Source organism: Aedes aegypti, chromosome 2 (genome assembly GCF_002204515.2).
Source record: "Aedes aegypti strain LVP_AGWG chromosome 2, AaegL5.0 Primary Assembly, whole genome shotgun sequence".
NCBI lineage: Eukaryota > Metazoa > Arthropoda > Insecta > Diptera > Culicidae > Aedes > Aedes aegypti.
The window spans coordinates 291,005,176-291,022,436 of NC_035108.1; the positions used below are offsets into that span (position 1 = coordinate 291,005,176).

The 17,261-nt window shown below is 35.7% G+C and overlaps 2 protein-coding genes across 3 annotated transcripts in view; one reads left to right on the plus strand and one right to left on the minus strand.

The window, feature by feature from the left end:
- The window catches only part of LOC5569176 (prolyl endopeptidase FAP), a 576,755-nt gene that overhangs the window by 387,334 nt on the left and 172,160 nt on the right, over positions 1 to 17,261 (plus strand). The gene's annotated exons all lie outside the window — the stretch shown is intronic.
- Positions 5,095 to 6,318, minus strand: LOC5569177 (testis-specific serine/threonine-protein kinase 6). Its single transcript, XM_001652704.2, has 2 exons — positions 6,137 to 6,318; positions 5,095 to 6,052 (listed from the first exon to the last, which is right to left on the minus strand). Exons 1-2 carry the CDS (start codon positions 6,218 to 6,220, stop codon positions 5,219 to 5,221), a joined length of 918 nt encoding a protein of 305 aa, XP_001652754.1. The 5' UTR covers positions 6,221 to 6,318; the 3' UTR covers positions 5,095 to 5,218.

Sequence of the window (17,261 nt, forward strand, 5' to 3'; positions counted from 1 at the left end):
AACAATAACATCTGAACATACGCCCGGATGTATGCAACACATATACAAGCATGATTGTGTGCGTTCATTTACAGCATGGCTAACGCCGAACTTTTTACCCCGCAAAACAATACATATGAAATTAAGCAAGCATGTTTTAAAATCTAATTTATTAACCCCAGAAAAGTTAAAGTGGATAGCTGTTTCTACTATTTGGTAGAAAACATGTTTGTCTATCCGACCAACATTAAAAAAGAGCATAAAATAATGTTTTTCACATCTAAAATCGCTTTTAACGTGGGCAGTCCCCACAATTCTCAGGAATTTCTCCTGAGATCCTTTAAAATGTTTCTCTTGCAATTTTTTAAGGATTTCTTCAATAATCCTTCACGAGTTTATTCCAGAAATTGTTTCTTGGAGTATCCGTTTATCTCCAACGTGTTGTCAGTTATTCTTGAAACATTTTTTTTAATGAATCTTCACATTCACAATCCTTCTAAACCTTTTTTTAAAATACAGGGAATCGTTTCATGATTTGTTGCAAGAGTTCTTGCAAAAGAAAAGTTTATAGGGTTCCCCCTGAGCAATCAACAAAGGATGGAGTCTTCGGCAATTCTTCTCATTTTTTTTAATTTTTTTATGCGTTCCCTTTCAAACTCGGAATTTCTTTTTAGGAATCATTATGCATTCCTTGTAAAATTTGTTAATATTTTTTTTTTTCTTGAAACAACTTCAGTAATTTCTCAAAATATTCCTCTCGATTTTCTTTTTGGAATTGATGAACAACTGTCTAAGCTCCTTCGACGAACTCTCCAAAAACTCCCTTTCCAGAAATTTACTCTGGAAATTAATGAGTAAAGCAAGTTCAGACTTTAAAAAAATGCAGGAATAAATATAAGAATGTCTCCGCGAACAATTTAGATTTTTTTAAAGAAATTCTACTATTTTGTCTTCTGTATTTTTTTACAAAGCTAACACCAATTTCATTTGTGTTCAATCATTCTACACACCAAAAAAATCTTAGATTTACACGTAACGTAATATTAGCCTCAATCATGCAAAGCCATTTCTCATGTATTATTCAATGATAAAACCTGTAAACACATCTATTATATACAACATTGTTACCACAATCCTTAATATTGAACGCGAAACGTCTTCTCTCGAAGAATGTGGCATGCAAAACGGCACGGTATACATGATTTTCACGCTGAAAATTCAATCATAAATAATGCACATGGAATGACAAGTCGTCGATCCATCCATGTGCATTATTTTTGACAGAATATTCAGCGTAGAATAGTGTAAACCGAGAATTCTTGTTTGCAATTTCACTTTCAAGATGCAAGAAAGCATGCAACATTGGCGAATGTAGGATGGACGATCATGAAATGTTTCAGTTTCACCTAAGTTTGCAAGCATTATCGAATGCAATGAGACAGTTTACATTAATTATCGTTGAATGTTCAGTTGCAACTCGTTTTACATGATTATCAGAAAAAAATACGTGCCATGTAAATTCGAGAATTTTTTGCCTTGCATACATGAGAACACGATTGGAAAATTCTGACATTGAATCGTCAACAACAAAAAAATTTCTTCATTTCTTCATTACAAAGCTTGCTTCGATTTAGCTATAAAATATATAGTGCAGGCAATAAATGTCAAAAGGGGTGATCCCAACTAACAATTTTAGCGCTATAAGCCAAGATTATTTGCATTCTGCTGAATAACAATTGAATTGAAGCAGCGAAATGAAACGAAACGAAAATGAAACTTGTCAAAAATAGAACGATTAGCGTCAATACAGCTATAACGCAAACATTTTGCAGCTACAAATCTTTGCTGAGTATATTTCGTCTTTTATCGCTTTTGCTGCTTTAACAAAGCTCTAACTTAACACCTCAAACAGTAGCAACCTAATGTTGTGAAATAAAAATCCCCATCATTCATCTGGCTGCTTCCATGCAATATGGTTTGTTATGCTGCCAAATATATTAATAAGGAGCTTTGTCGTTTGTTATACAGCGCACACACAGCGACAAGCTATATAATAACAATATGTGGCACAACTACACAGCCTGCTGGATGTAAATATTACGTTTGACGTTTCACTCACTTTTACAGCTTTTCGAGATGGTGTAAGCGTTATAAAATCTTATAGCATCATTATTGAATATTTTTGGTTCACCTTTTCAATGTAGAAGAAAACGGTGTTTTTTCTTTGCCTGTGGTAGCAGCAAGGACAGCGTCGAGACTTGTGAATGCAGAAATTGTGAGTTCGATCCCAAGCGGTGGCGGGTACTCTAATTGTGTAACGTTGGGAACATTCAATTCAGATACTAAGGAATTGAGTTCTGGAAGCTGTGAAACAGATTGAAAATAATATTTAATCGATAATACAGTGAAGCTGTGTAAACATTATTTAACAGTTGCGAAATGGTTGAAAAAGCGCCTTCCGAAGATGTTATACAGTTACTTGTCGTATAACTTTTGAGATAGAGCAATGGTCGGTATGAATAAGAGCTGCCTACACAACATAAAAGTAGCTGAGTAAATTCGTCAGATTTGTTGGTAAAAGGATCGCGTAGAAACTTTTGCTCGTGTGTATAGTGTCTTTACTCAGCATAAAGCCGTATCAAGAAAGCTTAGAGAATGGTTATATTTTACATTTGCACTAAATGATAGTTGGGATTCCCAGTTTACGGCAAGCTAAACGTTAAAAGCTGGATTGATTTGCTTATCAATAAATCTTTTGAATGCATTGGTGATGTATCCGGCAATAAATTATATGAATAAAAATATTGTTACTCAACTTAAATGAGAAAAATAAACAATTTTCCCACAGTCATCTTTCCTGATGTGGGTTTTTAACCCATTTTTCAATGCAACGGCGTTTTGTATAAAGGGTAACAAATACCCATCCTTTGACATAAATTGAGTTTACTCGTTAATGAGTAAATTGGGTTTACTCATTAAATGTGGAAAATTGGTATTTTTTCGACCATTAATGGTGGTAAGCTCCATCGTAGTTAATACGCGATTGGCGTATTAACTTCGATGGAGCTTACCACCATAAGAGTATTCGCAGACAAGCTGCGCAAGGGACACTATGTAGACTATGTAGACATTGTAGAGTGACCGCCTCCTTGACAGAAAATAATCAGGATCAGTGTTATTGAAATATACGTAGGAGGATTACACTCTGAGAAGTAATCATGTTCAAGTCATTACCAAAAACATATAGCTTTTTTCCATAATACTTTCATATAGCTCTTATTTAAAAATACAGTTAACTCTCCCTTACTCGATATTGAAGGGACCATCGATTTAGAGAGGTATCAAGATACAGAACACATATTTTTGAAAATTTTAAACTTTTTATAATTTTGACAAAATACATTCAGAATAGTTATTTTCACGTAAAAAACAATACAATTTTACCACATTTACCTATGTGACACTTTTTTACCGTTCAGCAAAAATAAAAAAAAGCACCCACAAATTGGCAGTAAACATTATTTTTAGTATCAATTTAATCATAACAAAAAAATTCATGAAATTTATTAACGTTTGGAGGACATTTGGAACTTTTCATGAAAATATCGAGTAAGAGAGGTAAGCTAACTTGGGAAACTGAAACAGATAGCATCGAGTTAGAGAGGTATCGACTTACAGAGCTATCAAAGCATGCTAGATTGAAGGGACCGTACATTTAATCGAGTTAGGGGAAATATCGAGTAAGGGAAAGATGACTGTAGTATAGATAGAGTGCATTCTGACAATCACATACTTTTTAAGCATAATGTCGATGGATATGGAATCCAATGGAAGTTGGTATCATAGACAAAATTATATACATTTAATCCGAAACTAATATATATAATAATTGTTTCTTTAATAAAACAGAAATGGTATTTCAAATGGCATTTACTACATGATTATTTGAAATAAAATTTCAAAAATTAATAACTTTCACATTATTAATTTTTTGAATGTTTTGACATCAAAATATATCTTAAATCTTACTACTATAACACACAAAACATTTCAAAATTTGAAGATATTCAAGTTATCACGTATGGCGAAATAGGGAACCACTATGTCCATAACTGGTACACTTACCCTACCTTTAGTAGAATAATATAGAATACAAACAAACAATTTATTCATGAAAAATACGATTTTTGTTTTGCGAAAAATAATGTTAAACTTTTACGAAGCTGCTTAGAAGTTTTTAGAAAAACTATTTAGATCTTCAACTAAAAGCATTTGCTAAGATCTTATATTTTCATAGCATTGTAGAATAATACTTGAACGATACACAGAAAACCGATTACGATTTTATCAATAAATAAAAAAGATATAGCATAGACAAAGTGTCCACTTTATAAAATGAACAGTCCTTGTTATAAATTGTTTTTTAAGTTTATCATGCAACCCATTGCAAAATCTCTGAATCCCGTAGAAATTATTTACTTTATATATGCAAGATTCTTGAAGAAATTATCAAAGAATCTCTTAGCACAATTTCAGGAGTGTGTTCATGTGGAATTCCTTGCAAATGAGAAGATTATTCTTATGAAATTTACAACAGACAACATTGAGAAAATACTTGAAAATTATGTTATGATTGATATCTATGATATTTAGGGTCTCAGTGGAGAATAACCAATCGTAAAGCGTATCAAGCATAACATTATATTGCTGTTTGCATTTGAGATGCAAATCTTGTCTTAACGTCCTCCAAATGCGGTAACACAAAACAATCGAAGGACACCTAGCAACGATTATAGAAATCACCGCCACCCTAGCAAGAAAAATCTTTCTTTGACATCGCATTTCTTGTGAAAAGTCTTACCGCATTTGGTGTTCCCGCATTTAATATTTGCATTTCAAACGCACACAGCAATACATCATATTTGTCCGTTATCAAGTTTTAAACACATTTAATTTTGAATGATGGGTGGTATTAATCGTGAAACTATGGGACTAGCAACAAATATATCTGAAGAACATCACTTTTCTCAGCAATCCCAGGATGATTTCATAGAGAAGACTGCTGAAGATTTGGATTAGATTTGTATTGGAACTGAAATAATGAAAACCAATCAGTTGTTTCGCAAGATGATTTTATTGTCCGTCAATTTTACGAATCAATCATGACAGATTCGTCCATCGCTGGCATCTCGTCAAAAAATCCGTTTCAATCACAGATAAAAGCCATCAATCCCCTTCCCTACTCCACTTCCTGCAACCACGCACAGTCCACGACCTGATCGATGCTTGCCCTGGCGTTCACATCCGGTTCGATTAGGCTGTCAATCAGTTCGATAATTGTCGGGTTTGGTTTCACTCCATCGGGGTAGAAGTACTGTTTCCGTTCCTGTCGCTCAATCGTTTCCGGAATATTGCGCTCGTCGAATGGCATCGTTCCGGTAACCATTATGAACAGAACGCACCCTAACGACCACATGTCATACCTTTTGGGATGATAGGGAATGCCCTTGAGGATCTCCGGGGCTGCATAAGCCGCAGAGCCGCAGAAAGTGGCGCTAAGCTTTTGCGACGCTTCCTCGCAGGGACACTTCTTTGCAAACGTAAAGTCAGACAGCTTGACATGCGATGGGCTGCAGAGCAACACGTTTTCGCACTTAATGTCCCGATGGCAGAATCCTCGCGAATGCATGTGCTGAACAGCGGAAGCCAACTGCCGAAAGAGTAGTCTAGCTTTCGACTCGGACAATTTCCCATGGCTTTGGATCCTCTGCAGTAAATCTCCGCACCGGCAATAATCCATGAAAATGCAAACATAAGGACCAAATTCAAACACCGAATAAACCGAAACGATATTCGGATGGGACAGCGCTATCATCGTTTTGATCTCCCTCGGAAGGAACTGCGAATACTCCATTGAACTTTTGTTTCGATTGATGATTTTGCATGCTCTCCGTTCCGGGAAATGCTGCTGTTGGCCTGATTTACGGTATTCCGAGTAGTACACCTTCGAGTAGGAACCCTCGCCGATGGATTGCCCGATCAGATAACCTCGCTCCGAAAGTTGTTTTTTAACCTTCCGCAAAAAGAAACACACAAAATAACGTTCAAACAAATGATGGCAACACGTGGTTGGATATGGGAGTTTGCGATTTTATACCTCTTTGCGGTTCCATTCATTGGGCGAGGACAGAGCGTTGTTGAATGTGTCTGAACTCAAATTTTTCGTCGACGAATATTCCATGATTTGTGGGTAATAAACACTGAGAATTTAGATTTTTTTTATTGTTTTGGAATTTGTCACATCAATCGCAACGTCGATGCTTCAGACATGGCCTACTGCTAAGGTCGTTCATAAATGACGTAGCTTCTTGGGGGAGGGGGGTCTTCACGAAATTGTGACTATGGACCTGTGCACGGGTTCACTATTTGACGTTTTAGCGGTGCTGTGTTATTTATGTTACCATGGAAACCAGTGAATTCGGCACCGCTCAAACGTCAAATTAGTGAACTCGTGCATTGGTACATGGACCGATGCACGAGTTCACTATTTTGACATTTGGGCGGTGCCGAATTCACTTGTTTCCATGGTAACATAAATAACACGGCACCGCTAAAACGTCAAATAATGAACGCGTGCATTGGTCCATAGCTTGATTCGCTGCTGACAAGTAATTTCTCGGCCTATCTTGTTGCATGTGAAATTTCCGCAAGGAATCGATCAAGAATGCGCTTTTTTCTGATTGCAGTACGCAGTTGAAAAGAAATGTCAGTTCAAATGGGAGTCGCTGTAGAAAATTTCTGCAAGGAATCGGCAAGAAATTTCTTTTGCGATTCCTTTTCAGTAGCAAATCCGGCTTATGTGTGACGAGGAAGAGGGAGCGGTCCCAACTGATGGACGTAGCATTTTGAACAATTTCTATAAAAAAGAGTAGCGCTGAAAAATGTGACAAACAGCTTTTAACCAAAGACAAATTTAACCCTTCCATTACCAACCCCCCTAAACGAGTGTTGGAAAAAAACGAGGGGGGCGACACTCACAGATCACCCTCTAGATGCACTTATGGATAAAATCCGATTTTTTAGATCAGTGCATTATTCTAGATTTGACGTGCTTCATGCGTTGACATCTTCTGTTGAACGACGCGCGTAGATTGATGAGATGCAAGAAGATGTGAATGGGTGGAAGGAGAATCAATGATGATGTTGATGAGGAGGAGCGTAGAGCTACAGTTTTTTGCAAACAGTTTCAATAATGCATACTTGTAATTTTCATTGTTGTTACTCTCATTTTCAATACAAATCAAGCTAGGTGAAAAAGGAATTGTGAGCTAGGTGAAAAAGGATTGTGAGCCGAAAAATATAAGACGGAATCCCTACCTTCAAAAGGCAAAGAGCAATGAGTTTTCTTAATATATTGTTAAATTAAAACTCGATTCGATAATCAATAAAATATGTATTGTTGAGTAAGGGTGTCTACAGAGAATTTATCAATTCACAACATGCACCAAGACTGAAAATGGGTTAAAAATATATTACTCGTGTTTTCCGAGCTTCTTCCGCTGCCCTTTCTGATTCAATACCACCAGGAACGCCAACTGTTTCAGGCCATCTCCACCCACAAAGCCTCTCGATCACCGAAATGATCCAGATCGTTTATCCTCCAGCCACATGCCTCTTCCCTCGGACCTGGTGTGAACATGATACGTCTCATCTCGAAGACAACCACCAATCTGATCGTACAAGAACCGCTTCCGTCGGGAAATTCCATACTCAGTTCTTCTGCCTCTTGAGTAGTCTCGTGCACCACGCCTCCGTCCTATTCCATCCAATTTTTCGAAAACATTCCTAAACTTTTTCATCACATGGACACGTCAACAACAGTGAAGAAATTATGCAAATCGGTTGTCCTATTCTCAAGCCATTTCTTGACATAAGTACAAACACCACTACATTTTTATTTATATAGATTGTTTCATTATGAGTTGTGTACAAATATTTCAGTATGGGGAACGATGATGAAGTTTAGTTGAAATATTTATATTTCAAGAAGATTGTATAAAAACAGCTGTTGTTTGAAACTTTACAAATATTACAATTGGCGAATAATGGCGAAGATATACTCCAAATTAAGGTATTTCGTTGATCATATTCATAGCTATTTCTTAACAACGAATTATTGAAAAAATCCTCTAATATACTATTATTTTTGTTTATTACATTATGAAATATGTTGAACCATTACCATTGCCATTAGCTTTATCTTACCAAACAAGATTTTTTTTAACATTTCCTGCTGTAAAATTATTTCAGGATTTAACAACAGCAAAAGGCTAACAAATAGACCTGGCGTACAATGGATCCAAAAATTATATAACTTTAACCGGAAATAAGTTTGTTCAAAATGTTTTCCAAATAATAAATGAACTCTAAGGTAGATTATCCTGACGTTTCAGTCAGTAATTGATATCAGGTAATGTCAAGCTTTGTTTTAAATTACTGGATTTTAATATTATGTTTTTGCCCAATCGCTGAGGAAACCAAAAAGAATGGAGGAAAAGGGGGGGGGGGCTTGCTTGATATGCTACGTATTTTCCAGGAGGGATTATCAGCATTTGTGACTAAATGCTACGAGGGGGGAGGGAGGTGTAAAAAATCAGTGAAAAAATGCTACATCATTTATAGACGGACCCTAATGAGCCAGAGGCATCACTGTCTCTCACCTTCTTAACCCTTGTTATATCGCTAGAAAATTTGATCATGGTTGGACCATCTACATTTAAAGCAAATTTCGAGCGTCTGTTCAAAAATATTTACCATAAATTGCACTGCACTTGAAATAAATGTTATTTTTTTATAATCCACAGAAATTCAAGGTGCAACATTAGCTTGCAGTTTGTATAATCGAGTTTTCCTGTTATGTAGCTAATAGCTTATAAGAATAGCTCGATTAGAGATGCAACTAAAATGCATACTGCTGGTAAATTATTTATACATTTTAGAGGTTGTTTTAGATGTTACAAACCTATTTATTAGAACTATTTCAACATGTCAACAACATGCTAGCTTACTAATACTCATTTTTGTTTGAAATGTTCAATAAATTAGTGTATATTGTAGGTTTTTAAATTTATATCAATTTAATAGTGTTCATTTAATTCCTCAAAAATTTTCTTCAGCATTCATATTTACATATTTACTTCTCCTATTCTTGTTGTAAAAATCTTATTCTGCAACAATAGCTTTTTACAACTTGAATGATCGCTCACCGCGTGCGTATGGATTTTCTGTGCTTAACATTGCAACTTTCAAGAGCTTTCTCTGATTTCATGAGCATTATTACATTATCGAATATAAACACAATTTGATTTTGTGTTTCACAGATATGATCGATTACAAGTTGAAAAGGTTGCAATCATGTTGCACCTTATCGAATGTGACGGGTTGTAATTGTCGCTAATGAAACAGTAACCAGCAGTCGCGAATTCGACGTTTCACCAGTGTTACCAATACAATGGTAAGCCTGGTGGAACGTAAAATTCGCAGCGGCTTATTAGCTGGCGACAAATTTGGCAACTGTTTCATCAGCGACGTTACAAACCATCGCGTTCGATAAGGTGCAAAGATTACAAAAAAAAATCATGGAAAACATAGGGGGCAACATGGTTGCAAACTTTTCAACTCAAATCACCTGCTTTTAGTCGTTTTCTGGCTAAAATTTTGTCGGTCTGTTTGGATGTTTGCGGCGCGTTTTGCTGTCAATGAAGCAGTCTATACTGTCTGTTTTATGGACAACAAAACATGCCGCCAATTTTTAAACAAACCGATAAAATCGTCGCCAGCAAACTTATCAAAGGAGGTGATTTGCCGTTATGTTGGTAAAACTGGTGAGACGTCAAATTCACAGCGGTTGATTAGCTGGTGAAGATTTTGGCGACGATTACAAATCGACGATTTTTTTGATAATTTCTTCTACGGCTTGTAAGGAACACATGAAATCGGCAATTAACTTCTGGCAATATTTTTGGCGATTTATTGGCGAAATTCGGAGTTACTCCATGTGTAGTATTTTATTCTTTGCTCCCCTCATTCACTTCGACAGGGCTCTTTTCTTCAAACTGCTGATCACAATATGCGTTGTTTCCAAGTTTCAGACAATTCAGCCGAGAAATGCCCTCTGTCAAAGTGGGTCCTGGAAGTGCCAAAGTTTTTTCGTTAATTCTGAACCGTACATAAATGCATATTAGTATTTTGTTTCAGACAATTGGATGGTGAAAAACATCACAGTGGTTTTGCATTCTTGCCCTGCATGAATTGTTGAATTTTGTCAAGATAGTTCATGCAGGTTCCTTGTCGTATTATTGGAAAATACAAGGTAAATTCCTGACTCAATTCATAGTGGACTCCTCCAAAAGATAACAGCAGGATTCTTGTATTGACGATTTCTCCATTAAGATATGTTGTGGATTACAGACATGCCTTGTAGGAGTGCCTGTCCAGTACATTACATAACACTTCAATAGTCGCATTGTGTATATTGCACAACATAGTTGAGAAAACCTCGCTTTTCGATCACAGCCTCAGCTTGGTGCTTCTGGTAATCGTCAACTGCGTGGCGACCGAAAGGGAAAATTATTGGAGAGATTCGGTATTTCCATAAACATTGATTTCAAGAGCATCCATCTTTAGGGGTCCGTGAGGCGTTTGTAAAGCACCAAAAAGGTTGAGAACCACTGCTCTACATAGTGTTCCCTGTGCAGCTTGTCTGCGAATACTCTTTAATGGTCAAAAAAATACCAATTTTCCACATTTAATGAGTAAACCCGATATACAGGGTGTCCGCAAATTATCCGTACAAACTTTGAAGGCATGGTTCTATGCAATCAAGTGGAATAAATTCAGTATTATTGCATAGTTTAATACATTGACCTTTTATATTCTTGAGCAGCATATTCTTGACACATTTCCGATTTCAAATATTTGTAAAACCAAGCCAAATGAGTTGAGTGGTCTTAGAAAGAGCAATTTTTCGAGCTTTATGGCGGGAGAGAAATATCCATAGAATTCACTGGATTTGAACCATATAATTTTATTTTTCCAGCCTAACATGAAGCCAATGACCTGTAGGTTACTTCAAATAATAATAGGACATTTGGATTCATCTATTTTTATTCGTAGGGAAAAACTATCGCAAATATGACTAGCGGCCCTCAGGAAAAACGTCTCCGAAATGTTTAAATTTGCCTATCTCAACAAGAAGCAATTATTTCGAAATTATTCTGAATTATAATTTGTTTTAACATAAAGATGTATTGAAAAAGGTACACGGACATTGATTTTTCTATTGTTTTTGAAAAGAGATCATCTTTCGCATATTTTGCTGTTCGGATAATTTACGGACACCCTGTACTCATTAACGAGTAAACTCAGTTTATGTCACAGGTTGGGTATTTGTTACCCTTTATACAAATCGCCGTTGCATTGGAAAATGGGTTACAAAACCCACTTTAGGAAAGATGATTGGAGAAAAATTTTCGAAAACTTATTCAAACAGACTCAAGTCAAAAAAGTATGCAAACTTACATTATTGATTCTACGTGTTTCGTAGACGAAATTCTACACATTTTGCTCTAAACCAACTCGATTTTTCACTTTTAGAACGTTTACTTTTCGGATTTACAAAACGACGAAAGTAAGATTTTCAACTTTCGCTACCTACACACTAAGCTCTTACGGTGAATTTCACCGTAATCTCAACAGCTGAACAGTTCGGTGAAATAAAACACCGTAATTCCGTCGAAATTTTACGGATTACGGTGATTTTTCACCGAATACTGTAAAAATTTACCGTACTCCGTTAATTTATTTCACCGAACTGTTCAGCTGTTGAGATTTTACAGGAATCCGTAAAATAATTTAAGTGTGTAACCACCACTTTCGCCGCTCCGCTGTATGGAGAGACAAAATGACTTAACACCGAATCAAAACAAAACACTACTTGAGTCGATTTTACACTGATACAAAAACGTCGAAAGTAATTGAATAAATCGGCTTATCATTTTGTAATAAAATTTTTGTGGGAAATAACAGGAACTTCCTAGTTTTTGAAAGCGAGCTTACTGTATGCAAAATTTAAGCAATGTACATGGCGGAAAAATGTCAAAAATGGGTATTCATTTTAAAACAGTTTTAGAGGACAGGTTGTGATTCTTCTGAATTAATTTTCTCAAAACCGTATGGAAGCTACTTACGTCGATTTGAAAAAGTAATCGAGAATTTTTTATTTTTCTCATTTAAGTTGAGTAACAATATTTTTATTTTTTTTTTTTTATTAAGCAAATCAATCCAGCTTCTTACGCTTAGCTTGCCGTAAACTAAGAATCCCAACTAACATTTAGTGCAAATGTAAAATATAACCATTCTCTTAGCTTTCTTGATACGGCATTATGCTGAGTAAAGGCACTATACACACGAACAAAAGCTTCTACGCGATCCTTTTACCAACAAATCTGATGAATTTACTCAGCTACTTTTATGCTGTGTAGGCAGCTCTTATTCATGCAGTTGCTCTATCTCAAAAGTTAAACGACAAGTAATTGTATAACATTTTCGGAAGGCGCTTTTTCAACCATTTCGCAACTGTTAAATAATGTTTACACAGCTTCACTGTATTATCGATTGAATATTATTTTCAATCTGTTTCACAGCTTCCAGAACTCAATTCATTAGGATCTGAATTGAATGATCCCAACGTTACACAATTAGAGTACCCGCCACCGCTTGGGATCGAACTCACGGTTTCTGCATCCACAAGTCTCGACGCTGTTCTTCCTGCCACCACATTATATATCAAAAGCAAACAAAAAACACCGTTTTCTTCTACATTGAAAACGTGAACCAAAAATATTTAATAATGATGTTATAAGATTTTAAAACCACGCTTACACCATCTCAAAAGGCTGTAAAAGTGCGTGAAACGCCAAACGCAATATTAACATCCAACATGCTATGTAGTTGTACCACATATTGTTATTGTATAGCTTGTCGCTGTGTGTGCGCTGTATAACAAACGACAAAGCTCCTTATTAATATATTTGGCAGCATAACAAACCATATTGCATCGAAGCAGCCGGATGAATGATGGGGACTTTTATTCCACAACATTAGGTTGCTTCTGTTTAAGGTGATGAGTTAGAGGTTTGTAAAAGCAGCAAAAGCGATAAAAGACTAAATATACTCAGCAAAGAATTGTAGCTGCAAAATGTTTGCGTTATAGTTGTATTGACGCTAATCGTTCTATTTTTGACAGGTTTCATTTTCGTTTCGTTTCATTTCGCTGCTTCAATTCAACTGTTGTTCAGCAGAATGCAAATAATCTTGGCTTATAGCGCTAAAATTGTTAGTTGGGATCACTCCCTTTTGACATTTCTTGACTACACTATATTTTTTATAGCTAAATCGAAGCAAGCTTTGTAATGAAGAAATGAAGAAATTTTTTTGTTGTTGACGATTCAATGTCAGAATTTTCCAATCGTGTTCTCATGTATTCAAAGTAGTTAAATTATTATCAATTTTAAAATTTTTTATCAGTATATCAGTATTTCGAACATTTTCACTTAAAATCTCACTTTCCGGCAGTGGCTCAGAAAAATATGAAATTTTGTTGTCACCAAATTGACCATAGGGTAGGTGTACCAGTTATGGACATAGTGGTTCCCTATTTCGCCATACGGGATTACTTGAATGTTTTCACATTTTGAAAGATTTTATGTAGTGTAGTACTAAGATTTAAAATATGCCCAAATAAGGAAAGTTTGCCCAAATAGGGAACCACTATGGCCATAACTGGTACACTTTCCCTATTTGTAGTTCTGTAGAAAAAATGTCAGCTCGATTGCCTGAAAGGACACAAAACTAGAGCATGCCAAAGTTGAGCATTTTGTATGAAAATCGGCATGTGCTGCTATTATTCATTACAGCACAGTCGTTTATTTTACGTGACGTTTTTGAACAGCTGATCGCCTATTTTATGATTAAAATTTTGACAGAAGGCGGTGTCATAACGTGTGAAAGTAATAGCAATAACATCAGTGTTGTCGTTCCGTAAGATGAAATTTATCGTGACGTTATCGTGACTACTCAACTAAGACTGCGCCGTTGTTTTTCAGTCGAAAACCTTGAAAATACAAAAGCCGGTGCTACCAGTATTAGGGCGGTTCAAAATTTAAAAATGTTTGAGAATCCAATCTCTCATATGTTTCTTACTATCCTTACCATAAAAATAGTGTTCTGTGAAATTTTCAGCTTTCTAGGTGGTGATTTAAAGGTGGCCCAAAGACAATGTAGGTTTGTATGTAAATTACTATGGAGAAATTCTGAGATATGTTCCAAACCCGCTAGTAATGTAATGTAAGTACAAACTTATTATCCCATAGTAAAAACTCATTCTTCAAGCCATAATAAAGAAATTTGCTGAAGAGAATAATTTAATCCGACAAATAGCAGAATAGATATTCATGAGTTTGTTTGCTATCAGTTAGCTAAATATGGGATTATACCCCTGCAAACATGTACAAAAATCAAAACAAAATTTGCTCAAAAGGGATTTGTTTTTTCAGCAACATCCTTCATTAAGACTTGAAGAATAAGTTTTCAATATGGGATGATACGTTCCTACTTACATTACAGTACTAGCTGGTTTGAAACATTTCTCAAAATTTCTCCATAGTAATTTCCATACAAACCTACTTTTTCTTTGGGCCACCTTTAAATCGCCACCGAAAAAGCTGAAAATTTCACAAAACACTATTTTTATGGTAAGGATGGTAAGGAACATATGGGAGATTGGATTTTCAAACATTTTTAAATTTTGAATCGCCCTAACCAGTATCCTTGTTTATCTAATCTTGTGAACAAATTCAAATAACGAAACTCATCATGGTTGTTTCTTACACGCTGAACTCATTTAGTGCAATAGATGCTGCAAGCTTTTTTTTAAAATAGAGTTATTATCGAACCGGTGATATTTTTTAGAGAAATTGATACAATTTCCATGACATTGCTCTAAATTAAGTATTTTTTCTATTTATTTTACCATTGAAGGAGCATTAAAGTGATTTTAATTTTGAAATTTTGGCTCCCCTATGTTTAAACAATTTTTAATATGGTGATTAGCATACTCCCAAAATTTAAAATGATTTGTAAAAAATTTAACAGCACACACACCATTTGAAGTTTAAATTGAGATTACTATGGAAAACGCCAAACTTTTGTGTTCAGCTCCCTTTTTTATGAAGATGTGAACAAACTCCTCTCATGTGATAATCTTTGAACGTCAGGATAATTTGTTATTCATCATCATACAGTTGGTTTGCATGTAGAATGCTTCACCAACTGTTTGGCAGGCAACAGTGGTGTTTATAGCGGATAGCATAGATCAAAATTATTCAGGCTACTATATTCTTTCTTCTTTCTGGCGTTACGTCCCAACTGGGACAAAGCCTGCTTCTCAGATTAGTGTTCTTATGAGCACTTCCACAGTTATTAACTGAGAGCTTTCTTTGCCGATTGACCATTTTTGCATGTGTATATCGTGTGGCAGGTACGAAGATACTTTATGCCCTGGGAATCGAGAAAATTTCCTTTACGAAAAGATCCTCGACCAGCGGGATTCGAACCCACGACCCTCAGCATGGTCATGCTGAATAGCTGCGCGTTTACTGCTACGGCTATCTGGGCCTACTATATTCTAGGGGTGGTAAAATGAACATCGTGCCTTTTACCGAGAAAAAACAAATTTCGATGAATTTATATCACGCACGTACGATTAAGAGCATACATTGGAGTCTTCGAGTTGATACGTAGGTCAATTAAAGTGAACATATAAACGAAAACTAAGATTTATGAAAACCACGTTTAGAAATTAGAACTGACGTAACTTTTAGCTCGGAAGACTTGAGGTTTTTCAGTGAGCTGAATATCGTCATGATATGATGTCAAATCTGATTCCTTAAAAATTCTTTTTGAATAGGTTACAATCATCAATGGATATATAGGCGATGAAAATTTTCGGAAATATTTGTTTTGCTCACGTTACTTGCATGATGTTCATTTTACAACCAACAGCTGTTCATTTTGCCCCATTACCTGCATTAGTAAAATGAACTTTTGCATAGTTTCTCGGTATTGATAAAAATATGTGAGAATTCAGCTATTTTAGTTTGAATTCGTGTCGCTGCTATAGATAACATCCCTATTTTTGATGTTGTGAGTTAGAACTATACAAATTCCTCGTTTTTCTATCAGAAACAAGATGATTTCCTTAAGGTGTGCATTTTACCACTTCTTCCCCTGTAGCAAAATCATAGCATTGCTCCGAAAGTAATTGAATGATCATCTCAGCATGATTTCGACTTTGTTACCAATAATAATAAATTATTCTTACGTTCCATCAAAATGTGATCTTCGGCAAAGTTGTAGCTGAAAAAATTCCACATGAGATAAGTTTGTTCACTTTTCCTTCGATTATTTTGACGAACAGTTAAAGGATTGAATATAGAAGGTTTGCCTTTTCCATAATAATTTTCATATAAACTTCTAATAGAGTGTGCTGAACCAAATTCCTTTCAAATCAAATAGTCATCTTAGTTGACACCGTTTATGCATCGGGGAGCAAAAACTTCAAAATTTGCATCAGTTCTGGGAGCATATATGCGGTAAGCTTAGCATAGAATATATTGCAATTTTAGAGATAATTTTTTTGTTCTACAGAAAACTACCGCAGCTGTCATAGGGGCTCCGGGGGTAATATGCACTGCCGGGGCTAAACGCACCTTGCCAATTTCTCTGAAATAAACGAGTTTTAAGAGAAAAACACTATGCGGATTGATGAAACGTTGCAAATTGTCGACACCCTGAAAATTTGATACATTTTGAAGTACTTAACAGGGAGATAGAACAATAATTCGAAAAACACGATCACTTCACTGGTTGTTATGAAAGCGACGAATTAAGAATTTTTACAACCTTTCACCTTAAAACAGATGATTAGAGACTGGGTAAGTTGTTGATGACATGATTTGGCGAAATAACACAACGATTTCTATTTTCAGTAACATTATCTGTTAAGCGCCCGGTTGGGTCAACATGCACTCTATTGGTCGGGGCAGAACGATCCATTCTAAAAAAAACTACAATCATAAAAGTTAGGTCATTTGAAGTCTTTACTAACGTATTTATGCATAATTGTATCATCTTGTAGACGAAAATCATCCAAAACTCGTGTT